The sequence below is a fragment of the Idiotropiscis lumnitzeri genome, chromosome 17 (assembly GCF_059441095.1).
Source record: "Idiotropiscis lumnitzeri isolate Australia: NSW breed Sydney's pygmy pipehorse chromosome 17, RoL_Ilum_1.0, whole genome shotgun sequence".
In the NCBI taxonomy this organism is placed as follows: domain Eukaryota; kingdom Metazoa; phylum Chordata; class Actinopteri; order Syngnathiformes; family Syngnathidae; genus Idiotropiscis; species Idiotropiscis lumnitzeri.
The window spans coordinates 5,262,389-5,290,386 of record NC_142407.1 but is presented as its reverse complement, the minus strand read 5'-3'; the positions used below and the strand labels follow the sequence as shown (position 1 = coordinate 5,290,386).

General features: G+C 40.2%; 2 protein-coding genes across 6 annotated transcripts in view; one reads left to right on the top strand and one right to left on the bottom strand.

The window, feature by feature from the left end:
• The first annotated feature begins 15,149 nt into the window (after nucleotides 1-15,149).
• Nucleotides 15,150-18,389, top strand: ccni2 (cyclin I family, member 2). Of its 2 annotated transcripts, XM_088278997.1 has the most exons (6): nucleotides 15,150-15,482; nucleotides 17,080-17,236; nucleotides 17,334-17,468; nucleotides 17,549-17,623; nucleotides 17,724-17,864; nucleotides 17,974-18,389. In XM_088278997.1, the coding sequence occupies exons 2-6, from the start codon at nucleotides 17,123-17,125 to the stop codon at nucleotides 17,986-17,988; spliced, it is 480 nt and encodes a 159-aa protein (XP_088135123.1). In that variant the 5' UTR covers nucleotides 15,150-15,482; nucleotides 17,080-17,122; the 3' UTR covers nucleotides 17,989-18,389. The 2 variants fall into 2 exon arrangements, with proteins under 2 accessions (XP_088135123.1, XP_088135124.1); XM_088278998.1 differs by lacking the exons at nucleotides 15,150-15,482; nucleotides 17,974-18,389 and having other exon boundaries at nucleotides 17,084-17,236; nucleotides 17,724-17,879.
• A 25-nt stretch (nucleotides 18,390-18,414) lies between these two features.
• septin8a (septin 8a) overlaps nucleotides 18,415-27,998 on the bottom strand; it is a 28,570-nt gene continuing 18,986 nt past the window's right edge. Inside the window, exons 7-10 of one of the 4 annotated variants that reach the window (XM_088278993.1) lie at nucleotides 26,036-26,204; nucleotides 25,814-25,946; nucleotides 25,426-25,595; nucleotides 18,415-19,352 (exon numbers count right to left, since the gene is read on the bottom strand). In XM_088278993.1, coding sequence (XP_088135119.1) covers nucleotides 19,184-19,352; nucleotides 25,426-25,595; nucleotides 25,814-25,946; nucleotides 26,036-26,204 — 641 coding nt within the window. In that variant the 3' untranslated portion in view covers nucleotides 18,415-19,183. Of the gene's footprint in view, nucleotides 19,353-23,253; nucleotides 23,901-25,425; nucleotides 25,596-25,680; nucleotides 25,947-26,035; nucleotides 26,205-27,998 lie in introns of those variants that run through there. The other 3 variants (XM_088278994.1, XM_088278995.1, XM_088278996.1) reach the window with 3 other exon arrangements.

Below are 27,998 nucleotides of genomic sequence, written 5' to 3'. Positions count from 1 at the left end.
CACTGGGCCAAACCATCCTATCTCCAAAATCATCACTTTTTAGGAGACCCGATTACATCGTCTAAGGGAGTGCAGTGGCCTCATACTACTAGATTTATGGATCCTCAAAATATTTTACTTAAAGAGGAAGTCAACCCCAAAAAATTCTTAATATATTCTATGCAGCCGAAACACGGCTTTCTGATTAGTATTGAGTTTGTGGAATATGAGTTAAGCAGTAAAATTTGGTAACTCTCAGGAGGCGGCCATTTTTGCCACTACTGTCAACCTAAATGACATCACAGTGTCTCAAGGCTCAGATGACGACCAATTACTGCTCAGCTTCCGAAAATAGGTGAGCTGTGATTGTTCTTATCTGAGCACTGAGCAACTATGATGTCATTTTCAGTTGACCTAAAAAATTGATTGACAAAATGGCCGCCCGCTGAGATGGCTAAACGCGGGGAAATTTTGCTGCTTAACTCATGGTCCACAAGTGCATGATTCATCAGGATGCCATGTTTAGACTAATGAAGAAACACAGAACATATAATTGCACAGAATATTTTGGGGTTGACTTCTTCTTTAATTTTAAACTGTGCTTACCCCGACACTATTTTTCCTCTTAGAAACATTAAGTGAGGATTTAGACAAATCGCCCCCAATAGATTTTGGGCTGTGTGACAAAGTCACGTACTGAAACACAGTAGTGGTTAAACAAACAGCACATTTGAGTAAGTCTGGTTTGTTAAAAAGTGATCAGTAGAAAGCAATGTGTCAAGCATCAAAATGTGCAGAGTCATGTTCGACATGTAAAGATAAAGATAAAGATGTCTTTTAATAGTCCCACATTGGGGAAATTTGCAGTGTTACAGCAGCAAAGATATAGATCACACAGAAATTGTGTGCGTAAAGTAGTACGTCTGCTCTTGTCAGCCTATAGCGGCTAGCTGTAGGAGCTAGCTGCTAGCCACCAACGCTGGAGCTGCCGCTAAAGCAGAAAGGTTCTGGATTTGAAGCTGGATTTTCTCCTTCTTGCTCACATCCCAAAAACATGATTATTTGGTCACAAAATGGTGCTGCTGCTATCCCCCTGTACTCTTGCACGGGGTCAAACATTCATCATAAAGTAATTTGAAAGTTTGAGGCACTCAGCTGGATACTGTTCGTGTGGAGAACCTTTATTTAAAAGCCTCAAATCATTAGAAAAGAGAAGACCAACACATATCAGCCTTCATCAAGATGCTGGTAACAGACAAATAGGTTTGTAAATTACCGTATGTCAAATCAGCATGACTGGCCAAAAGGGAATAATTCCAGACGGTTCCCCATTTATTTCTCATGGAACTTTCTATATAGTTGGCTATATTCCACTAGCAGGCTACACATGTCTACTATTATTATTATTAATAGTATTTGTATAAAAGACATAATGAGGAAAATTGGATGTCTATTCAGTTTCAAATATTGGACAGCAAAGAGCCCTTTTACTCATCGTTAGGCTCTGGTGTCCCAGTGCCCTTGAACACGTCTGTAAACCTGTAATTGCCTCAATAAATGAGCCTTGCATGGACTCGAATAAATAACACACACACTATTAGCATATAAAGTGACTGCAGGAGTTTGTTAGTTGTTTTTGCCCCCCTACTTTGTGAGATGCGTGAGAAAATTGCAAAGGGAACTTCGCAACAATGCAGCAGTTTTATCTTGGAGCACATTGTCTATTCAAATATACTTACCTGTCATTCGGCGGCTCTTTCATTTGCTTCTCACATTGTTTTCGGGACCCGTAGTGATTTCGGCAAACAGCATGATCTATGTATTCACTCCATGTGAGTTACTATGTTATTCCATCAGGTAATTGGAAATATCGCAGTGATGGCAAACACTCATAAATACGACAAGAACAAACAGTGAAAGCCAACACCCAGCAGGCAAGAACTTGATTTAAACGGCGTAAATGGAATTAAAGTAGGCATTAGGACTCAGCAAGTATAATTTAAAACAGCAACAGAGAAAAAAAAAAGAATAAAACAAAACTAACATTGATCTGTGAGGAAGACAGATAGACGTGAAAAAACAACATTCCAACTAGACTAAGCTTAATAAACAACTAAGCTAAAGTCGTAGCCAGTGATTCACCCAATCAGTATTACTTCAAAAGAGCATAACATTCCACGGTGGTTCTTGAATCATGAAAACCGTTCATCCAGTGATTGGCCATAAAGGCCTTCTCTGCTGGCCTAACATAATCAAGAAATCATGATCATATTCTTCACAATGGTGTTATATCCTAATTTTGAATTTTTAGGTTAAGAGTTTTTATCCAATCAAAATTCAGCTAGCTTGTGTTGCCAGGCAGATTTCATAACACCAGTAACACGCACTATTCGTCCGAGGTCTTCAGATACAATCGTGCGGGCATCTGTTCTGTCAAAGTCAATGAGCTTTCAGAGTTCATGGACAGTTGCGATAGCCAATCAGATCACGAGTTGATGACAGTAAGGCCTTCTTGCTGGCCTTACGCTGAAGGTGATGAACGCGGCTTGTGATTGGATACTCACTTAAGAGGGGGCTGTCAGGTTCGCCGGTAGGCGAGGTGGGGAAGGACCCAAGGTGCGAGGAAGCAGGGATAAGGGTAACTTAAAGGGAATTTATTAACTGAGTTAAACAAAGACAAACAACGTGGCAGGGTGCAACAAATAACGGGCAAACTAAAACATGACTAAACTGGGTCGAGAACGAGGAACAAAGAGAGTGACAAATACTGAGGGACAACGTGAACGAGAGCAAGAACAAGATCGGGAAGCGTCCGTTACAGTCCTGGTATGGAGTAGCAGGAGAAATGTTCCAACCCTGAGCTGTCGGCAAGGGGTGCTTAAATAGTCCATGATTAGGGGAGCAGATGGGAGTCAGGTGTGCGCGGCTAATGGGGAACAGGTGCGTGGCTGGTGGAGACGGAGTGCTGAGGGGAAACGCCCCTACTCAGCTGACAAACATAAACATAGGGCACATGGCAGGAAGGTGATGAAAACAATAACAAAACACCGACCTGCCCGACATGGGTCATGACAGGGGCAGCGCGGAATCAACACACCGGAAATTCGTAATTGGTGACTGTTCGAAAATCTCAAATATATTCTTGCTTTTTTAAACCACAATGGCTGAAGGAGGGAAAAGTGTGAATTTAATTTCAGATACACTTGCCAGGCCATTTTCAAGACGGACCTTTCAAGAGCACTTAGTACTATGAAAGTGTGTTTCTGTATAATATTTGTCCAGCCGTGGTGTCATAAATGATGCTATTACGAGGGGAATATATTCAAGTCGGACTAAGTACATCTTCACTGAAGATGCACGGCCCGCCACTGCGTTCATCAAATATTCATATCACCCAACTGAAGTGGCTTTTTGACCTGAACGATGTGGGCCATTTAGTTGGCGGGGAAAAGCAATGGAGACGTGCATATGTTGGCTCTAAATGTACACATTGCAGACGTGTCATGTCAATAAATTTTCATACTAGTGGATGGAGGATGTGCAGACATACAGTTGCATGTCGTTTAGCCGGCATTTATTAAATTTGGATTCACAAATGTATTTATTTAGTTTTTTTTATCCCTCTTGAGGTTCTTATAACGCACATAATGTTAAATAGGGCTGCTGATGTCTTATAAAAGAGGACGTTCCAAAGGGGGTATGAAGTCCACTCGCGTAGACGACAGCACAAAAGAAATGCGGATACAGTGTAAAGCTAAAATGTTGTTGGAATTTATGCCTCAAAAGCCAATCTGTACATTAAAAATGTGACAGCAATGACTTAAAGTATGTTGAGAATGTGAATGTGGTTGCACAAGTGTACACACCCTCTTATAACAAGGATTGTGGCTGATTTCAGTATTAACCAATCAAACCCAAATTCATCAGCACACACCTGGTGCCAAATAAAGTGCCAATGAATAGCCCTCGAAAAGCTCTGTTCTTCTAGTAGGCTTTTTCTTACACGTCTGCTATGAATGAGTGATGAGGCAAATATATTTACCCAAGATGCTTTCACATTTGAATGAATACTCTCTGGAAACGGTACATGTAAAACAGCACTTCAGAGAAGGGCTGATGAGAAAATATATCTATCCACTTTCACATTTGAATCACTATCAGCCGGCGGATAACAAAAATAATGACATTAACACAGTCTTCCTAAAAAAATAAATAAATAAATAAAATAAAATTGGCCGATTTTTAACATTGTTTTCTCTGTTGTTTAATAAATAATACTAATACTCAGATCTGGACAGTCTGTCCGTGGGGTGGAACGGTCCGGCCCTCCGGCCTGGCCAGAAGCCCATTTTTGGGGCAGGAGGTGTGTCAGGTTTAAATGCCCTGACGCCGTTTGGGAGAGCTTTCTTTCTAAAGGTGGCCGAGGCCAGAAGGAACCAGGCAAGGTTGTTCATTTTACCGGCCGGCAGGGGGGAGGGACAGAGAGCTCGCAGCTGACCCGCTCGCAGCTCCGTAGGACTCCCTGTCTTCCCGCCCCGCCGCCTCCGCTTTTATTAGAGCTTGAAGCAGACTCATAACGAAACAGAAACTAGCTCATCATGGCTTACAACGAAAGCAAGGAAATAGAAACTTAACTCATAACGAAAGTTTAGATTAGACAACAGAAACTTAACTCGGGAGCAAAAATGTAGGTGTGTGTGCAATCATTAATGCAATTAGTGTATAAAAACATGATTAGAAATACACAAACTGATTATATAAGGTAACTTGAGGTTATTATGATCTTCAGCTTATCTTACAAGGTGACAATTTTTTTTTAAATTGTTCGATTAACAAAGGCCCGATGTTGATTTTAGTCCGACCCACGAATCGGCCCTCGTGCGTGTGACGAACCTACTCGCGAAAAGGGCAACGACAAAAATTGCTTCCGAATGCATCAAAAGCGCCACAACCAACTGTTTGTGTATGAAGAGACGCTTGCGTTCAAGCGTGCCTGTATTTCCTTATTCTGACATCACGTAACTCGTGCCTCCCACCTGCTACTGTATAAGAGGGGGCGTCAATACCAAAATTTACCTACAACAAACAGCACTCCTATGACAATATATATTTACCCATAATGCATTCAAATTTGGAATCACTGCTCTGAATTAATTATATATTCAAAACAGCACTTTAAATAACTCAAAATATGAAAAACGCTTACATTTCGTCAGCCCAAGGAGAGCCGAACGCTCACTCTGAGCCACTAAGCATTGCAAACCCCTAACTCCAATGCAAATTTTTCACGCTTCCAAATCTTGGTTCAAAGGGTACTATGGCTTTGATGGCGGAGCGGATAGCGGCCTTCTTAAATGATTCATTTGGTTCAAAGCCATTAAACAGTAATGCATTAGTCATTTGATATCCATGTCATGGAAGACGCACTCGATAGGGTGAAAACGTGAAACGCTGCGTACAGAAAAAAGATTTGCCGCTTTTTTAAGACTTAGACCACCCAGGCTCCTCAAAGACAGCATCATTATCACCAGTTTCTGTGTGTTTTTGATTTTTTTTTGTTTTTGCTTTTTTTACTAAGAAGTGCTCGGTTGAACGCATCGAATCACACAACTTGCAATCCGATTTAGCCGAAGCGTTTCTGGCTTGAGCTAATGTATCAAAACTGGAAGAATTGTATGTTGTCAGTCGAATAACCGTTTTCCATATTCAACACTTTATATTGGTGATTAATTTGTAAAAAATATCACACGCACGTGTGGACTGACCAACGATATAGATTTGTGAAAAGATAAAAAGTTTTAATGTCTCACTTAACTCTCATATTTCGACAGCAATTTCCAACTTTCTGTATATCATAGTACAACTTTTTCCCTCAATATTTTTCCTATTAAAATTTTAAAATGTCTTCTAATATTTTTTATTTTAGAGTTACATTTGAATTTTACTTCCCCGTACTCATAAAAACTTCCTTCTTTCTTAATATTTTATTTAATTATTTAAAGTTGACTAAAATGAGTGGCACAAATGGGCAACAAATGCTTTGCATGCTGGGTTTGGATTATGAATGACTTATGTCTTTGTGTATATTGCGTGTGTAGCGGGGTGCAGAATCACTTGTCCTTATCAGTCTGTTGCTACACATTTAATTTTTGAAGGGTTTTATTTTGGGTTGCTGAAACACAAAATATTAACATTTATTCACAACGTTCGCTCTGTACTGCTGTTTCCAGCTTACGTGTGGCTCTTCTTCGCGCTAGAATGCGCGACTAATATAAATGATTTAACCAATATTTCAATCAATAAACCTCAATATACTTACACATGCACACAATGCAAAAATACTTCACATCTGTATCATATACACAATGCCTCAAACTTACACATGTACTCAATACAAACATATTTCACAGCATTGTACACGACGCTCTCTCGCTATTTCAACGGCAACCTTACTTCAATTACAAAGTTACATCTCGAACAACAAAACGTCAGTAAAACACTTAATTTCAATCTATCACACTTACTCTCAATAAACACATTCACACATCAATATATGGTATTTGATCTCGATTGTCTTACCTGAAACACAAAATATTAACATTTATTCACAACGTTCGCTCTGTACTGCTGTTTCCAGCTTACGTGTGGCTCTTCTTCGCTCTAGAATGCGCTGGTCCCCTTTTGCCACACACACGCAAGCAGCGAACGCTGTCCTCTAGTGGTCAGAGCTAGTCATTGCAACTAATGTACAAATACGCAATAACATGAAACTATTACCATCTTAACATGGCTTGCACTAGGAATCAAAGCAAAATATCTGTGAAAACAATACAATTCCAAATACAATAATATTGAATATGAATGTATGCCACACGTGTACTGTGTCACGTGTACATTATGGTGCACACGAAAATGGCAAAGGATGAGAAAACAGAGGCAATCAGTGTTGCACGATAGCATCCTGTAAACTCACTTCAAAACATTAATTAGCTTTTTGTCTCCATGTGCGTGAGTTATGCTCTGTGTGCCGGGGGCAGGCGTTATCTCACAGCTGTTAAAAAGCTGTCCTGATTTCGCAAAGCAAAAAAAAAAAAAAAAAAAACATCCAAGTAAATAAAAGTAGAAACGATGAGTGTGTGCGCGTGCATGCTCATTAGGAAGCAAAAGCTCGCAGGCAGGAGGACAGGTGTTGTTGGGCTTGCCGTTGAGACGAGGAGCAATGGTGGCAGCGTAAAGTCGAATTAGAAAGTGGTCTGAACAAACCAGCCGCTCGTATCTCTGACACAGCTTCAGGCCTTCAAGGCACAGGAGGAGGCTTCCCTTTTATTTGAATGCGCACATGTGAAATGTATATATATATATATATATATATATATGGGGGGGTGCGTGCGTGTGTGTGTGTGTGTACAATCTCTAATTGTCATGGTTGCTTAGCTATACATTGGTCGACATCAAATTTTAATCAGAGATGGCTTTATATCTATTTTTTACCTTGATTTATAAAAACAAGTTAAAGAACAAAAATAACAAAATCCACCTGAACCTAATTCATACTGAGTATATATTACGATATTATATTATATTTGTTCGAGGGGAGAAAAATTAGGGCTGATTCGGAATCAGCGCAAATAAAGTCTTCAGTGTGGAGAAAAAAAATGAATGATCCTCATTTGGATGAGAACGTTTGGCATCCTAACTCCAAAGTTTCTTGTGAAGCAGAGAAAGTTTGCTTGTTAGGGCGAGAGTTTCTCATTAGAATGAGAAACTATAGTCCATGGCATGTGTGCATGCATAGGAGACATTTCGGTTTGTATCTGAGTAAAAATGACAGTGCTGGGCCGAGTTTGGGTATATTTTCACCTGGGACTTTATTATAAGGACATTGCTGCTTTACTTGCAAGTCATCACCATTATGTTGTGTCTGAGAGACATTTAAAATATTTGATGTTTTGTAGATGGCTAAATAAGCTCACGCTCGCAGGTAAAGGCATTTCTCATCCTAACCAGAAAGTTTGTAGTCCAAATGAGAAATAAGTTTCACTTTTTTTTTTTTTTTTTTTACCCCACTTGTCACTTGAGGGGCTCAGTATAGACCGACTATAAGTTAAAAATGCAATAAAAAAAATAAAAAAAAACAACCACAAGAAAAAAAAAAAGACAAAAATTCAATAAAACTCCTGATCTCATGACATCAATGCAAAGTGCACTCAACCTAACTGGATAAATACAAAAATAATTATATTCATTTTTTTTACATATTATGATTGGTAATTTAATTAATTAATGGCACACTTATTTATTTAATTCCAGATGTAATTGACAAACGACACTTTTATTTAATTATTTAATGGAGCATTAATTTATTTATCTGGTTCATTTGATTCCACCTATACTGAATGAATGACACAATTCATTAATTAATGACAATTTTAATTAACCATTTCATTGTGTCTTGATTTATCTAAATTTGTCACTTTCAGTCCTCCATACCCAGGAGGTGGCAGGTTAAAATCCAAAACATAAATCACCGTAACAGAAATGGCTCGTACACGATGGTTGGAGGATGAAAAAATAAAAAGGAATGATCCAAGAACAGCCTCCCCAGTCACGCAAGGAGTTGAAAACCATGTTCCTCATTTGCTCAGCAAAAATCCAACAGGAATGGCTCAAGAAAAAAACAAAACATTCAGGTTATGAAGCCGCTGTCTCATTACTGCTTCTCAATATGGTTTCTCCTACAAGTTTTTCTTTTTTAATTATTATTATTATTTTGTCCCAATTCAACCAAGTAATAAGACCACATGCATGAATTGAAAACCAAATCCCAGCAGGGGACTTGAAGGCCCTCCCTTATCTAAATTGAACAGTGTTTAAACTCAAGGTGTCCAATGTTGGACACTAAGCCGGGCGCTAATGATGATGACGCAGTGGGTGCTTTTCATTTTCATTCGTTTCACGCCCGATGTCAACGCTGATCATTTTGAATTGTTCACCTGCGGAGATATTTGAGTGCAAATGTGCTTATGTGCTTTCTAAGTAGCAACTTCACACATATGCTGATGATGAGAATTGTTCTGCAATTTGCCGTAAAGCAAATATTACACCTACATGATTGCAACTGGATTCATTCAAATAAATATCTATTTATGGTGAAAATCTATATCAGAGTGAAAATGATTGTTTTCTTCCCTGAAGTGTGAATGTAGTTTGGAATAATAAAACACTTAAACTGCAGACGTAAGTGGGAGATATTGAGCCTCCACAAATTCCTTGGTGACTTCTTTCTCGGCTCCAAAGATATATATTTTTTATTATATAATCGTTTCCTCGCTTGATAAACTGTGACAGTGCCTTTTGTGTAGCCACACTGCCCCCTATTGATTGACTGGAAACACTACGCACTATTGCTGCAAAGGGAAAATCTTCCTCATCCATTTTTTTTAAACCTATGGACAATTTAGAATCTGTAATAAACACAACATGCATGTTTTTGGAATGTGAAAAAAGACCCACAAAAGAAAACGAACACGCCACACGGGAAGGCCCAGTGGAGTTTCGAACTCTAAACTTCAGAACTCTGACGCTGTACGGGAAATATTTCTCTCGTCCTCAGAAGGGTGAGCGTGTAAATATTTTTAGCGTTGAATATTTTTAAGGTAACAAGGTAGAGTGGTTTTGGAACATCTTACTCATGTTCCTAGGTTTGAATTTTCTGCAGCTTCTTCCCGCATTCCCAAATAAATGTAGGCAGGTTGATTGGTGTTTTTATTTAATAAAATTAGTTTATTTTATTTTATTTTTAAAACAGTTGAAGTGAGATTGAATTCATGGTGAGAGGTTTTTAACCTCTGCGTTTTTAACATCTATGAGCTGGAATCTGTCTCCCTCTAGCGGTGACGAGACTGTTTTCAAGCTTTTCCATTTGGTCAACATCAATAATCCTTACAATGCAAATCATCTATTTATATTTCTTCATAAGTACACAGTATATGTAGAAAACAAACAGGCCAGGTCCATTAAATCAGCAAGCACATGATGATGTGCTTATTCGAGCTTTATTTGCATTTGTATAGCAGATGTTAAACATTTGAATTACTATGTCATCACAGCATTCTGGCTAGGAATCCCAATAATAATAATAATAATAATAATAATAATAATAATAATAATAATAATAATATGCACGGGCGGCACGGTGAACGACTGGTTAGCACGATGGCCTCACAATGCAGAGGTCGTGGGTTTGATTCCTTCCGGCCTTCCAGTGTGGAGTTTGCATGTTCTCCCCGTGCCTGCGTGGGTTTCCTCCCACATGCCAAGAACATGCTTGGCAGGTTGATTGCAGACTTTAAAATTGCCCCTAGGTATGAGCGCGGATGGTTGTTTGTCTCTGTGTGTCCTGCGATTGGCAGGCAACCAGTTCAGGGTGTCCCTCGCCTACTGCCCCAAGACAGATGGGATAGGCTCCAGCACCCCCCACGACCCTAGTGAGGTGTAGCGGTACAGATGATGGATGGATGGATGATGATAATAATAATAATAATAATAATAATAATAATATAAAATACAATAAATCAATAATAATATCCACAAAATAATGAAATAAAGGTCATGATTACTGAGAGGTGTCCCTAAATATTTTGACCTCGTGCTCTTGCTGAATAACCCAAACTGATTATGGGAAAGGCTAACGACAGATGCTCCAAAATATACCTCAATTGTCAACAAAATCATGTGTGATGCTTGTCAGACAACATCTCCATGAACTCCTCGAACCCTAAAATATTTAACCCACAAATGCACACAATAATAATCTTTTACTCAATCGTATGACACTTTTCCATAAATTTAGTCTGGCCGTAGGACTATGAAAATGTCCCCCCTGCCCAGTTAGCATTCAAGAAAAGTTAGTGTTTTTGAACATTTGATTAAAATAAAACATTTTCATGAACAATTGTAAAATGCAATGGCATTAGAAATTATCAGGGAGTAGAGTACTCGGTCTATCTAAAAATATTTTACTTAATTTTAGTCAGATTTAGCGCTATTAAACAGCGCTTAACTTGCCTTTCCACATGCATGACGAGTTAAGAATGTTAAAATGTTTACTTAAACCCTGGAACATGTAAATTAACTTTGCATTAGTCCATATGAGGTCAAGACTTTGAGATTAGAACAATTTAGATGTCATCCTGCAATCGGCAATTCCGATCATAAAGGAAGAATAAAATAATCCTGTGATGCTAATCCACCAAGTGAACAGCCACAATGGCAAAATGGTTAACTGTGAAGTGAACGCGTGAACATTTACTGTACATGTTTAGGCAGCATTGCCTAAAGAGTTTGGGCAAGACAAGCATATGCAGCATCTCTGACCAGGATCAAAAGCGGGCGGCTCACATACGACTTTGGAGCCATAATGTGCGCAGTCAAGTGGACCGAGTGCTCCTGACAGCTTGACATTGATTGGTGCTGGAGCATTCTTTGGCGACCGTGGATGCAGACGGGGTTCCGTTCACACTTTGCAAAGTCTTGTGAAAGAGATCAGAGCAAAGCATTAAGACACATGCATAAGTTTTGTTTTACTTTATGTATAAACTGCAACACTGAAGCCTTACGGACCCCCTGAGACTCTCCATATGTAAGTGTTTTCATCCTGAACAAGTTGTCACACTACTTTATGTCTAGATTTGATACCAGAGTTATAGTAAGCTTTTCCATTTCAGTTTGCACGCAGAAAAAAAATGAAAAACTTTAGTTGTTCAAACAAATCTAATTTTCTTGAATATATAGGAAGAAGAATTAATTTTAGATTGTGGCCATTTCTCGTTAGCTTTTGTTTTTACTTTTCATTGTGGGCTAAAATTCTCCTTCATATTCGCAATGCAGCTAATGTACAAACACAAACTCCCCGTGGGAAATTTGTGATCGTATTTCTGTATAACTGTGTACTTACAATATGCTATGGAATCTTAGTCCACTTATTAAAGGGACACTTCACTCACGTTAACATTGGCACATATATGATAGGTACAGAACTAAAATGCCCCCCCCCCCCATCCAAAACATTGTGCAGTAATTTAAGTTAGGTTTTTTTTTGGTGATGAGATTGATTACAAATTGGCACGCCCCCTTTTGGGTATTGGCAAGTTATTTTTTTCCGGTCTCAGCGTCTACGTCACAGCCGGGAGGCAAGCGTTGTATTGCTCCAATTGTCAGTTTTGTTTTCTAAAACGGCAACGGATCGCCCCCAAAATGCAAATGCACATTACTACTCTTGTCCACTTCAACTTGTGAAAGTATAAAAGCATTTTTGCTCAATAGTTTGGATGACGTTAGCGTGACAAAATGAGCTTGTTACCGGTGACTGTTGTCACTCATCCACGTTCACGTCCACCACTGCTTGCAGCCAATTCATGAAGCTGTCAGCATCGCAGCGGGAGTCGGCGTCAATTTTGGATAAACTCCTCATCAATGAACCCTGGAGGTGGGCTTCTTGGGGCCGTTTCCAAAGCGTCAATGTGAGCAAAAAATTTCAGAGAGGCGCCAAGTGTGGAATTGGAACGCTCCATTCGCATAGCCTGCAACTGTTATGTTCCAAAGAATAAATCGACGCGTTGTAGTTTTGTCACCTACAATCGAAAAAAAATCCTCAGCCAAATACATGTCTACTCATTCCCACTTCAGTCTCTGTAAATATCCCGACTGGTGCTTTTATGCCTTGCATCCTCACCATGATCAGCAAAGAAGCAGTCTACAGCATAATCTATGTACCTCTGCTCACTTCCACAGTTCCCCATTCTCATATTTATCAGCCACAGAGAGGTTAATCCTTTTGATACGTTGAAGTGGTCATAGTTAGGATGTCCACATGAATTTTGATGCCAATTGATCACCATTTTTGGACATTTTAAGCAATGAAACTACAAAGATTTCCAATGGAGAGTTTGCAATCTGTCTCTTCAGTAACTCTCGATGAAACATGGAGAGAGGGGGGCGTGGCCCCCCATCCACCCGCCCATCTCCCCATGCCTGCATGGGTTTCCCCCCACATTCCAAAAACATACATGGCAAGGCAAGGCAGTTGTATTTATATAACACATTTTATACGCAAGGCAACTCAATGTGCTTTAGAAAAGCAGAGACGCACCTACAAGCAATTACAAACACAGCAGTTAACAACATTCAAAAGCAAAGCACACAACAAAAGTATCTTACAAAAATTACTAAAATGTACAGTGACAACATTTGAACACAACAGAAAACTTAAAAAAACATTTAGAAGTAAAGTGAAGACATAAAAGTGGTTTACTAAAATATCTAAATGAAAAAAAGATGAAATTGTTCGGAGGACCTGAATCAAAAGTTTGAGAAAAAAGCAAAGTTTTTAACGTGGATTTAAAAGCATTTGTACTCTGGGCTGACTTCCCTTCTGTTGGCAGCTTAGTCCATTTGTGTGCAGATGATGGCTAAATGCAGCTTCACCATGTTTACTTTGAAATCTGGGCCCCACTAAATGACCTGCGTCTGCAGACCTCAGAGCCCTTCTGGGTTTGTATTTAATCAGCATTTCTTGAACGTATTCTGGACCCAAACCATTCAGCGATTTATCGATGAGTAGAGGAGGTTTAAAATCTATTCTACAGCTATTTGGGCGCCGGCGCAAAGCCTTTAAGACTGGAGTAATGAGTTCCGATCTTTTTGTTCTGGTCAGAACCCGAAGACCTACTAACAGCTTTAAGTTCTGCTAAGTGGCCCATCATTGATCGTTGAAGTTGTCAACATGGCGGTGCGTTTATTTGTGTTTGGCGATGTGCCCGCAACGTTTTCAACATGCACTTGTCGACACTAATCCACAAGTGTAAATTTGACAGTTTAGTGATGAAGTGCTACCTCCCTGAGTGAAATGACAATTTATGCTTGTTATTCGAGCTGGTGTGCACGTTGCAGCTTTCATTACTCTAGACCAGGCGTGGGCAAACTAAGGCCCGGGGGCCACATGCAGCCCATTAAGCGTTTTAATCCGGCCCGCCGAACTTGAAATGAAATGAATAAACCATGCTAATGTTTTATTTTGTAAATACTGTGTTTTTTTAAAGACATATATATTGTTGTAATGCTTTTGTTCATTTTCATTTAAAATGAAATGTTTTTTTTTTTCTCCGATGAGGTGAGGTTACCAAAACACTCCATCCATCTGCTCCTGGTCCGGCCCCTCTGTCAAATTTTAGAACCCATTGTGGCCCGCCTATCAAAAAGTTTGCCCAGCCCTGCTCTAGCCCCAAAATGTAGCTCCACCCCTGGTCATCATGGGAACCTTCCCACATTGACAAAGCCCACAGTGGGAGCCAGTGGATTGCTCTGACCAATCAATCAGCAGATGGGAAGAAAAAATGAAAAGCTGATTGGTTAAACAATCTTATATAGTTTAAATTATATCAGACAGCACTATTTATCCAAAGACTCTGCAGGTTTGATTGACACGGCAGCACATACAGGCTGGAAATATGAGGGGATGAAAAAGCTAACACACACATACACATCCTGGATGCAGTGCAGCCAAGAAAGAATGTTACAAAATGAAGAGAATAGACTATTTGGATAAAAGTAGTTCAATTTTATGGAGCAAATGCTACAATTGACGTTGTCCGTGTTGGTCAGTGCTTCTGATAGTCAAACAGACAAAGCATTGCTGACCAAACACAATAATATTAGCAAGAAAAAGTAAGAAGTGTACTTTTTTCTTGCTGTATTTTTATAAAAGCTTAATTGGATCACTGTTCTAGTTTGTTGGCTTGATGGAATTGGTTTACATTTTGTGTCATCTGTTGCCTTTTTTTTGTACGACGTTTTTACCAAGAAATCCAGAAATCAGGCCATGATGTAGGCCAAGCCTGGACATAACCATTGTTATGTAAGTGATTGTTATTGTTTGATAGTTTTACAGAGGGGGGGAAAAATCTTGCCTCAACCTGGGAATGATATAACAAGCAGTCAGGTTTGGTCATTAGATGCTGTAGCTCAAGATAATATATTAATAATTAACATTTTGCTTGTGTTCATTGACAGAGCAAAATATTTTCCATTTTCAGTGTGTGTTTTTGTCCATTTAGTGCGCAGGAGCCCCGGATGTGTGACCCAGTAACATAGTTCTCTGTTGCCGTGACGTCACACGAGGGCGGCGCTCGCCACTGCCTTCTCTCAAACCCTCGGATTTTTTTCTGCTTCCTGTCTTGTTTTTGCGCTTGTTTCCTTGCAGCTGCCTGGTTTAATCGCGCTCTCTGACGCGTTTTGTTTCCTTTCAAACTAAGCGATTATCGAACATAGAATGTGGCTGCTCACTACGAATTACTACGCACGATATTTACATCCAAGCATCGCCTTTATTTGCAGCGTCCAGCCTCGGTTTGCTTGTTAATTTTTTTTAGGACCATGGACTAATTCGAAAAGACGTATAAATGCACCCGCCATCGAGGAGAAATTGTTCATTTCATCTAAAAGAGGTAAGATTGTTGTAACGTGCAGAAAAGTCGCAGTATTTTTGTTGTGTACGTGCCTGCTTGCAGGAACTGCGCAGCAGTTGCAGCTAATCGTCCCGCTTCGATTCTTTCGCGTCCATTGCCTTTCCACAGTGTACACTCGACAAATTGTGTCCCTTTTGCACGTTGATTAGCTTTTGTTAAGTCTGGATTGTTTGTTCATCGTCTGCCCGCGACATCTCAAAATGGTTTGCGCTGAATTTCCCGCAGCAACGCTATCCCCTTGCTTCCGTAAATATTTTGAAACGTAATTCACAAACACATTCGACATTGTTTTTCCTGTCTTTCGAAACATAAATCATTACAAGCCACATTAATATTGGCGTTTTCAGTAGATTCATAAGTTCCTGTGCGTTCCTTGGCGGCCTGGATAAACGTTATGGCATCTAAATTACTTTTGTTGTGGCCACTAATATTTGTGGGAAAATGGCAAATATTTCAATTGGGATTAGGGGTTTGCATTTTATTCCCTATCGTTTTCAACCATTAGCATTTTGTGCTCTTTCTATAATGCCGCAAGATGGCACCAAAGCCCTGACTAACGGGAAAGTAGTATTTGGTGTCAAGGAAGTATATTTAAGTGACATTTCTCAACTGAGAGACTACAGAAAACTAAGTTTAGCCTAGGTTTGTAGTTTTAGTTCCTCTGAGTCTTTGCGGCATGTGTATATATACTTGGGTGTCCGCTGTCCAGTACATGTTTTCTTTTTTTAAATCAAATAGATAAACTAAATATTTTAAGGGCAATGTTGTAAGATTAGTCTGACATAATATTAAAGTATTTTGGGCTTTACACAGATCTGATTGCCTGGATTTGATCTGCAGATATTTAGCATTTTTATGCATGAATCAAAGATTGGTTGTAATGTCGCCAATCTCGTTGAATGTACACTGAGTATAATAACAATGAAGGGCATTCAGATTCTGATCATTTTCCAATTGATTAATAAGGTATTTGATCGGATGTGCTAAATAAGACACTATAGCAAACTCAAACTCTTCTACTTCATGGATGTTCTGTGCTACCATCATTAATAATCCAAGTTTTCTTAGAATATCCAGTCATATTTTTTGCTCTGTATTTTTGCAAAATTTTTTAATAATTTTGGGTGGGTGTGTGTTTTTTTTCCACGTATTGAATGTTTTCAGCATTTTGGGGAGAATTTTTAGGGTTTGTTATTTTTCCCACAGTGCATTTCAATTGGTGTCAATTTCATGCAAATGTCGGCTATTTGTGGGCCGGGCTTGAGAATAGCGGGGACTGAACTGAACAGTAAAGTTGTTTAAATAGATTTGGCCATCATCCGATCGGTAACGTCATTTTTAAAATCCCGATTGTGTAAAGACTAGTTTTGGGATCATAGTAGAATTACACATATTGTCCCAAAAAAAACCTTCTAAGCCACAAATGTAAATCAGTGAAATCCAAGTAAGTAAACCGAGGACCCCCATGTGCCTTAACTTTGGTTCCAAGAAAAAAAAAAGTGAATTATGCTTCTGACGCTTGCTGAATTGATGCTGATTTTAGTTATTTATTTATTTTTTTTTACCACTCCCCCAGGTGCGTGGGCCTCGACTGCATTGTGGCTCGGGCGCTGCTGGCCATGAAGGGTCCTGGCGTCGCAGAGAACCGCCGCCTGCTCGACCTGCTGAAGGCGGCTCAGGTGCGCGAGGCGCGTCTCTGGAAGCCCCCCGTCTTCAAGGGCGGATGTGTCCAGGTGCGTTTGCCGTTCAAGGACCTGCTCAGGAAGTCGTGCACCATAACACTAAATGAAACCAGAACTTAAAACCCTTTCTGACTTTGTGTCTCCTTAGGGTGCTGACATCTCGTCATCACAACACCAAGACATGATCGTGTGGCTTGGTGGCATGAACAGACGTTTCCACTTCTGCCCTGAGACCTTCGCATTGGGCGTGTGCGTCCTCAATAGGATGCTCTTCACTGTCAAAGTATAAGAATTACATTATCCCCCCCCAAAAATAATTCTCCCAGCTTTACAATACTAATTTTCTGTCCATTTTGCTTTTAGGCGCAGCCAAAATACTTAAAATGTATCGCTTTTACTTCACTGGTCTTGGCTGCCAAAATCAATGAGGAAGATGAGGTAATGAGGCACTTAAACACACACACACACACACACACACACTTTGGCGCTACTTCCGAACAACACTTTTATTTGTTATTGGGCTTGCATTGGAAAACAGGTCATAGGTTCGGTCAGCGACTTGGTTGCACAGAGCGGCTGCAGCTTTTCGACGGCGGAGATCGTTCGGATGGAGCGCATCATTCTGGATAAACTGCACTGGGATTTGTACACATCCACGCCAGTCGACTTCATTCACATTGTAAGATCATCATGAACTTTTAAAAAAAAAAAAAAGAAATCATTTTATTCAGCTTCAGACCAGTTTTATTTCCAGCAAAGATTTTTCACACGCATTCTTGTCACATCAGACGGTGATGGTTTAAACAGATTTACCATCTGATGTGTCTAATCTCGCCGCCGTGCATCCCGAAGAGCTGTTGATCTCGTCAACCTACATTTCCTCCCTAAGAATCAACAGCGTGCAGATGGGAAGTTCTTAAAGCCACAACCTCGCCAGAACAAATCACACTTTTCCCCATCTTGGATTAAAATAATGCCCCTTTCCCACCGCATGGTACAGACTCTGCTCTGCTTTATTAAATGTTTTTTTCTCCATAGCTAAAGAGAAACTACCACTGCTGGTGGGTTAAGTATCATACGGCTAGAAGTGACAAAAATAAACACGCAAAAAGTTAGATCACCCTGTTGCTGCTGTATTATCGTGCACAGTTTCTGTGTCTTGGTGAGAACTAAGTGGAAAAAAATGCTTTAGTGTATCTGGGGGGGGGAAGCAAAGCAAAACAGTCCAGTCCAGTAGAAAAGTGGCATTATATTCTTACGGGCATCTCACAACACTTCTCTTTAGTTATTACAAAGACTTCAATATAAAGAGACAATATAATAATTGAAAAAATAATAATAAAAAATAAAGACATTTCTTTTTATATATATACTGTTTAAATAAATCTTTTTAAATAAATACTCTCGACTCAGACCGAACAATATCTTTTCCTAAATTTCTTTCATTGTCAATAAAATCTCTGGATAATTTGTCACGGACACATCACCATGTCAATAGTGAGATTCTGTTACGTGTGGGCCATCTTGAAGAGGCAAAATTCAACAAAAAGAATCCAGATTTTCAATCAAAACCCCTAAATTCCACTTGAGAGTACAAAGTAAACATGGCTTATTACAACGCAGCTCCGAAAGAGATGAACACCTTGTACCTTATCCATCCTTGCACCCAGTAAATGTCCAGAATGTATGAATGGCCGCTCCAGTGAAAGTATTTTCATACCGTTTAGGCCTGACTCAAGTTGGGTTTGATGCCTACGGTCAGATTACAGAAAAGCACTGCACATACAATACAATACTAACGTGTGCGTGAAGGTGTGATGAGGTGACGATCGGTTGTCCAATTTGTTACACTGACAATGTTCGGGAGAGGTCCAGGATGATTACAAAGACACGACAATGACATCATGCGCGTTAATGTTCGTCTTCCCCTCGTTTCTCGTGGCAGTTCCACGCCCTGCTGGTCAACGGCCACCCTCACCTCATTCCGTCCATGGGCCGTCAAAAGAGGCCTCCAGGCTTCCAGGTGGCGCTGTGGACCAGGCAGGTGCAGCATTGTATGGCCTGCCACCAGCTTTGGCAGTTCAAGGGCTCCACGTTGGCCTTGGCCATCATCACCTTAGAGCTGGAGGCGCTCACGCCTGACTGGTTCTCCGTCTTTACGGACCTGCTGAAGAAAGCACAAGTAAGAAAAAAAAAAACTGCCTGTGACTCAACATGGACAGTTTCCACCAAGCAAGACACTTCTGTTCAGTTTGATACTCTGATCCGTAGCCTTCTTGGCCCTCTTACAGACTCTAACAGCGAGACACGTTGCAGTCTGTCTGCTTCGTAGCAATAAGCACATTGATGGCCATATTTGTCACATATGTCAAACCTGAGGGACCAAAACCTTTTGCGGAAATAACACTGCAAACAAGCTAGACTACCTCGCAACTGACACTATGAAATCATTATTAACAACAAGGGATCTTGTCGCCTCTCAACTACATGATGTGGCTCTTCCCTCAACGGAATTATGCGCTGAAGGTAGCAACAACTTTCTAGATAAATAAATAACCAGAAAAGCTAGCGTAACATAAGGCTTAATCAGCGTTTCCCTACCTTTACTGAGCCAAGGCACATATTTGACATATTTAGTCACAAAACACCACCAAACAAAAACAGAGAAGTGGCATTAAAACTGGCCAAAATCCAAACGTAAGGCCGGGAAAAAAATACTAATAACATTTCAAGTTTAACAAAAAAAAACTAGAAATAAGTCTTAAGTCCAACTAAACATTTCTACAGAGGGAGCCATGCTATTATCCGAGTTGAGTGTAGAACTCTTCAGCCTGAATAGAGAATGCTCTAGAACAGGTGTGGGCATGCTACGGCCCGGGGGCCACATGCGGCCCGTTAAACATTTTAATCCGACCCATTGAACTTGGAAAAAAATGTAAATGAATAAACCTTGTTTATGTTTTATTTTGTAAATACAGGGGTGTGTCAAAGACAAATATTTTGTTGTCATGCTTTTGTTTTGCTTTTAAAATTAAATGTATTTTTTTTTCTCCGATAAGGTGAGGTTACCAAAACTCCATCCATCTGCTCCTGCTCCGGCCCCTCGAACAAATTTTAGAACCCACCAAGCGAAAAGTTTGCCCACCCCTGATCTAGAACCAACATGATTTTTTCTATAAGTGTTCAGAGTCGCAGAAAGCGAGACTGGTGTGCACAATGAAAAACTAAACTGAAGTGCGCTCATTGGTGGAAACATTCCCCTAGAATGACTTCAGATGACTTAATGACGCTACAATACTTTACCTGCAATGATGATTTTTTTTTTTTCCATCCTTTGTCGACATTTATCTTTCTGCTTATGAGAGTCTATAACTGAAGCGACATCCAATGGAGATGGTACATGCAGGGGTGAAATGATGCATTCAAGAACAAATAGTGCTTTATCTCGACTTGTGCAGCAAATTAGTTTGCCTGAGATATTCATTTTGAATCCTGCGGACTTCCCATCCAGGTGGACAGCGTCGAGTTCATCCACTGCAAAGAAACGGTGGACGAGCATCTCCGCAGCCTGGAGTTCTCCCTGCCCACCAACGCAGTCTACATCTTTGACAGCGCCAACATCCACGAGTGGGAGGTAGACAAAGTCCGGCCCACCTCGCGCCGCCTCCGACGGAAGATCAGGAAGGTGCGATCGGCGGACCAGCTCCGGGACTCGGATGAGTATTATGACGGTTTAAGGCGTTTGTACGGCGAAGAATTGAGCTCGAAAGCGGAGGGCGGCTGCGTAGAGGGGTCGCCGTTCAATTCCCTGCAGGCGCAGGAGAGCGCCTCGCCCTGCCCACCACTTCACCCCCCAGGTTAAGTCACAGCACATTAGGGCCAAGCATACTGTAACTCCTATCATTTTCAGAGTTCACCACATTGAAGATGTAGGTGCAACAAACTTCTACTTTTGAAATCAAGTTTTACACTTTGACTCCACGCTGTATTGAGTTACCGTTTTGGTCCTTCTTCACCTTCACTTCCACGTGAAATCGTATGTGATGCAATAAGCAGCTGGTTGACTGAAGAGTGGTCCATTTAAGTTCTCATTTACTATTTTGTACTTTTTTAACAGACGTTTTTTGTTCGCGTTTGCCACAAAAAGATTTTGCTTTGTGTGAAGGATAAACTTGAGGTAGTCATGTGTTTGAGTTCAGGAATGTTATTTTTTTTATGCTTTTTGGGAGTTTTAATCCTGATTTTATTTGTTCAAGAAGCACTTTTCAAAAGATGTTTTTATTTAATTACATTTATTTTGAGTGATGTCAACCATTTCTTTAAAAAAAAAAGCTTTAATTTTATAACTTAAATGTTGCAACTGATTTTAATTCATTATTCCTCTCATTTTCTTCACCACCAGAGCAAGATCAGGTGATTTTCAACTGCTACACTAATCATGCTTCCACTCTTAAGCTTGTTACTTACACACACCAAAAAAAAAATGTGTACTAAAATCTCACAATTTACTCACCTGGTTATTTTTGAGTATGAATAAGTTACTGTACTCACAGCGGAGCTAAACTAGCTCCCAGTGTTCTTCCTCACCTCTCCAGGCAGCTATACTCTCTTTGTTTTGACTGTACCACAAAATAAAGCTCCGACTTCACAAGTCAAATGTATTTTGTTTTTTTTTAGTTGTAATGTCATGTATGGTGTTTGGACAGACTGTGGTCCAAAACGCACTGTAAACGCCACTCAGTTATGTGGTGGGAGCAGATTGTAATGCTGGATGAGCTCCAGAGAGCCCTGCTGGTGGTGTGCATGCAGAATAATAATGGCAGCGTTGGCACCGAGGGCCTCTACAAAGGTTGGTGCTCACTATTTTGTTTCCTCGCAGAGTGTTCTAATGAATGTCCGACAAAGAAAAAAAAAAAGACACTTTTCTCCTAGTAAAATATTTGTCACGCTCCTCAGTTGATTGGAGTAACACCACCAAAGCACAAAATAAGACAATTTAGTTAAAGTTATAGTAAACTGGATACAAAATATATACAACGAAGATATCAGCCAACATGGAGTAATAAATGGGTGTATTTTGTTTTCTGGTTTTCCTTGTTAGCTAAGTGCTCACATTTTTTATTTAAAATGTTAGGTGATATGAACTATAAGGAAAAGACATTTTTTTAAGCCATTACTTGATTTGAAAAAAAAATTGTAATGTTCATATTTCGGTAAATGTATTATATTATTTGGAATTTTTTATTATTTGTACATATTTATTCATCTTTCCGGATTACAGTTGACAGTTTCTTTTGAGTTGATATTATAGTATTGTTAAAGCATGTTTTTTTTAAACAACTTAACTACATCATTTACAAGGTTTCCCAAAAATTCACATCATAGTCTAACAGCCAATTCTGACTCAAAAGATCTACATTTTTTTAATGTGATTTTTAAAAATCAATTTTAAAGGAGACATTTTTTTTCACCATTTCAAACATTTTCAAATTTCTTATTACATTTTGGGGAAAATGCCTTTGTCAAAATAAATACCAAGAGACGCAAGTTGCAACACGGTTATAAATTATCTGCTTCAATATGTTGTTGGAACTTCAATCAAACTTTTGCTTTTTAACACAAATCCCTATTTAATGTAGTTTGTCTTGGACATGTTATTGTTACTTCATTTTTACGGGTTTTTTTCAGGGGTACACCCAGTAATATAAGTACAATTCTGACTAAATGCTCTCAAACAGTGCTGATCAAAAATGCAAAGGCTAAATTTGAATACCTGGTGAAATGCCGGGTGTGTGTACATACAAGTGGATTCTTCAAATAAGGAAGTTTAGCAGAAAGGGGGGGGGGGTTGTTTACAGCCAGCTGCAGGTGCTGTTCACAAATGCAGCCGGAATATTGTCAACGAACCATAATCTTCTCCCGTCACACGCTTTCTCTGCAGACAGTGGGTGGGATTTTTTTTTTCCACCCCACTTGTGGCAAACACATGGAGCTGAAGTCTGCACCACGGGGTGGAAACATGAAGAATACTGTGCTAACTAAGACATGCAACATAGTGGGACAGCGGGTGGAGGAGGGGGGAGTTTAATGTTTGCATTTATTTCCAACGACAGTAAACACAGCTGCTCTCGTTCTTCGGCAAGCTGAGGCTTTGAGGTTTTCCTGAATGTGTGTGCGTGTGTATCCACTGCCTTTCTCTACTGTTTACAATAATGTTTGAGTAATATCGCTTATGGACTTGTTACAATATAATACTCCCAAGACAATTTTGCATAGTAGGTTGAGTAAGCTCTAACAATATTCACATACACTGAGCTAATATGAAAATAACAATAATTATTATAATAAGCACACACCTACTTTGTTAGAGTTACACTGCAGTACCAAACAGCCTCAAGCTGTTCATGAGTGGGTATGAATCTCTGGTGTGTTGATTAAAAAAAAAAAAAAGACAAAACAAAATCACAAAATATTCATATAGTGTCCAAAAATAATTATAATAATAAAGAGGAGAAAATCCTGAATAAATGATGGCCATTGTTGTCAAAGTGAACACTCTCACCATGCTTCACCATCATCATTGGTCCATGTGCACAATGTCAAGATGGAATGTCAAAACACAAAGAAAAATGGTGTTCTCGTTGTCGATGATGTTGTTATGGAGGACAAATCCATGGTCGTGTGTGGGGAGGGGAAAACGGCGACCATAAATTAACTGAAAAAAAAAAAACATAAAAGTGATTACATTTAAAAAAAGAAAAAAAAAAACACCCATTGAGAGGGAGAAATCAAATTGTGAGGAGGTGGAAGGGAAAGCATGAAACAAAATCATGAAAAGGATGGGTGAGAAAATGGAAGCTCACTAGAGGGAGCCACAAGCTACCACATATTGTGCATGGTTGAGGCGTCAGCTGTTATTAACTGCAAGAGATTAGACGCTGATCTAAAGCCAGATAAACCTCCGTCTTTATGGAAAGCTCACCATCACTTGTGAAGTCTACATGCTTGCAAGCAAATGAGATCCATTGTCCGTCATGCACCCCGGCCAAAACATCACCGTCTAATATAAAAACTGAACTGCACTTAAAAATTAAAACAGTCTTACAAAACACAAGTCATTATGATGTGTATTTTCGTTTGGGGGCACTGCCTAAGCGTGGTGACGCCTGGATGACAGACGCGCCGTCTGTCCCTTTAAGATGACTGTCAGACTCCAATGAACAGTTATAGCTGGCAGCAAGGTCACAAAGCAACAACTAGCGCCTCACTGGAAACGCGATTATGATCTAAAACAAGAAAATCCTGTCTGGTCGTTGTGTGTGGACATATGATAAGCGCCACGTCACGCGTCGTCAAAGGCACTTTCACACTGTGTGCAAAGTTTGAGAGGAGCGGGCCAATCTCCTAATAACTTGAGCGAGGAAGGAAAGAGCGAGAGGACAGGAAGTGTCCAGCGAGGGTCACAACAGTGACAGCTTCCCTTTGCACATTGCCAGGAGGCCTTCTACAGAAATTCAAATGTCTGGTCGACTTGTACAGGCCACTCTATGAATGCTAAGATGTTGAGCCCAAATGGCAAAGAAAGAAATGGATCGAGCACTAGATCCCAGGGGGATACCTCACAGGATAACAGGTTAATTCCTTGATACAATGCAAACAATTGATAAAAAAGCAATCCGATTGGACATTTGGAAGATGCCATGACATCACTACTTTGCGCCTTTGAGTGTTTTTGCTGGGTGAGTATTTATGTGGCGCTATGCTTTCTTTGAACGTGTAAATTATATACGTACATACTGTATACACAGTGTATTGCAGCAGTTTGTTTCATGTACAGCATGAAACACTAATAAATATGAATCCATCCCTTCACATATTTCTTGCACCCCTTCTCCTTACTACGGTCGCAAATGAGCTGGAGCCTATCCCACTTAACTTTGGGCCCTTTATAATTTAATAACGGCCATGTCTTGACTAGTCATACAGTATATGGGCCCCTCGCCGTATGCTCCCCACCAATGTCACGGGCATAGGTAGCTCCTAAGATTTCCATACGGCAGTGCTGCGAGCAGGTAGCGCTAAAAGGTGTTACTATCAGAAAATCTCGTTTTGAATGCTCGTCTCTCAGCTTTCAAACTGGGAGCTTCTACTGTGGGATGGGATGATGATGGATAGGAAAGGAGGAAAGAAAAGAAAAGTAGAAGTGTTATGAAGAGAGCGAGGGGAGCGAGCGTGCTTACTTTTTCTTATCCTTGTCTTTCTTGAGCGGCTGGGATAGGGAAAGTGTCTCGGCGGCCACCTTCTTCCTGTTGAAGGCATTCATCTCCTCCTCCAGATCCCGTCGCTTCTCCTCCACTTTCCTCTTTTCCTCCTGGTGCATGCGCTTCAGCTGCTCAAACTTGTCATGAAGCTGCGGGGGGGCAAGAAAATCAATTTATGAAATGAGTTCACTGGGGGGAAGTGATACGATATGGACACAAAAATTGTGTGCTCACAATTTGTGTCCATCATCACACCTGACACCGGTGATGATGTCATTTAGTCACGCGAGTGACCGTTGTTGCTATGTGGCAGAATCTCTGAAAAAGAGGATGTTGTGCACCTGACATTAATAATGTGGACACTGACCTCTCTCTCCTTCTCTTTCAGCTCCGCTTCTGTCTCCTTGACTTTGTTGACAAACATTTGTCGCATTTCTTCCTCTTTACGCTGCAGGTCTCCCAAGAACTCTTTCCTCTTGGCTTCATAAGTCTCCTGAAGACTGCAAAGACAACACAGTGGAAATCAATTAGATCTCGCCTCGAAGGTTTTGGAGCTTGCCGTGATGCCCTGGCTTCCTCCTCCCAGTACCTGAAGGGCTGGCTGTCTGGGTCGGTGTCTTTGAAGCCCATCTCTTCCAGCTTGCAGCGCCGGTACAGCTCGTAGTGACGGGCGTGCGTCTGCTCCCTCAAATCCTCCATGTTGACTCGAATCAGCATCTCCCGCAGCTTGACGAAGTCGCAGTGGCTCTCGTTCTCCACTTGAAGAAAAAGACATGGCACGCTACGCTTTACCATTGGCCTTTTATTATTTTACCATGCCTCCTCAAATGGTGGCTGTCTCTAAGGTAGATGCCATTCTTGACTAATTATCTCAGTTTGTGAATGATATTGTTCACACACTGATGCTAAAGAGTTCATTGCTGAGCCTGTTTAAGTTTTGCAAAGCAAAACAGCAGCACCTGTAAGTCAACAGTTTTTAAGATTAATCCAAGTGAGGCTATTTGGGAAGTGCAAGTTGTCCTTGGTTTAAGATGCCACACTTGGTTACTGCTGGACTTATTCATTGACCTGCAACACTTTCATATTAATGGCCTAAAGGTGATTCTCTTGCAGAATTTTATCACTTGTGATACTGTATAGCATGACTTTATTACTGTGCTAGCGTAGGTTAATGTTGCACTAGAGGGAGTTCTGACTTGTGTACAAATTCAGGTTGTCGACACCAGGAAGGAACAGCCAGTGTTACAAATGTTTGCAATGCGCTCAGTCCACAAGATTGTGTGGGTCCATTTTTATGTGCAACGGAGCTCTAGTTCTGCCGTGGTACTTGCTGCTTCACGGCAATCCTCCTCCAGATCACCCCTTCACATTGGGTTTTAAACTCCACACTTTTTGTGTACTATCGTGAAGAATGGATAACACGGTTTCTTATCCTTCCGAAAAAAAAAAAAAAAAAGGAGTTTGTGGTAAATACAGTCCCTGTATCTGCTAACCAGCACCTTGGCGCAACAAATGTGATATAACACCATGGTTTTATTGCCAGGCCTTTGCTCCCGGCTTGCATTTTCCATCGCATTCCAACAGTCCATCTGTCACGCTGTGGCCCTCCCTTCCTCTGCGTCCCAGTCAAAAAACAAAAAAGAACATCATTCTAATAACATTTCCAAAAGGAATGTGAAGACAACATCCTGTGTAATTCATAAAAAAAATCCATAATGGGGGGAAATATTTCACAATTGTATTATTTACTCAGATGTGCTTAATGACTGAAATCCGCCTAAATCTTGCCAATTAAAAAAAAAAGAAAAGAAAATGACAAAATGCAGAGGTCTGCTGGGATACATTTCTAATCTAATTTGTAGTTATAATGATGGTTGATTGTGCAGGAGTACTCAATGCTAATACATACGTGGAGAGAAAAAGCTTAAGTGGAGCGACTGCATCACAACAGCAGCCAAGTATCGAGGCAATGTTTTGTCTTGAACATTTGTCAATGAAGTAAGCGAAAAAAATGTGAGGCGGTAATTCAATCAGCCAGTCAGAAAAATAAATCAATAAATAAATCAGCGAGATGTTATCAAAGAGCTTCTTTGTCACATCATATCTGCTGTTTGGTCTAGGACAAATGCGACATGGTGGCATGTGGCCCTACCACATAACGACAGGAATTTGTGGGGTGATTTATGAACGGTACAGGACAACCTCCGATGTGAGGTGAGATAACATTAAAAAAAAAAAAAAAAAGGAAGAACTAACGGGCCTATTCAAGAGCACCTACAAATGGATGTGTGTGTGTATATGCTCCCCGATTACAAAAATGAGATCAATTGCTTGACAGACAAAATGGCTGTTGACTAATAACAATGGGGTTAGAGGTGTAACCAACATGGAAACCAGAGAGTGGGCTGGCAAGCAATTGTGAAGAAATGCACCACTAAATACAAATATTTACAATCATATAATGCTATCATCCATCCGATCTCGATATAAATAACCGGAATTAAAAGAATAATGGTACTTGGAAATTCATTAATTAAAAACTAAAAGATTTT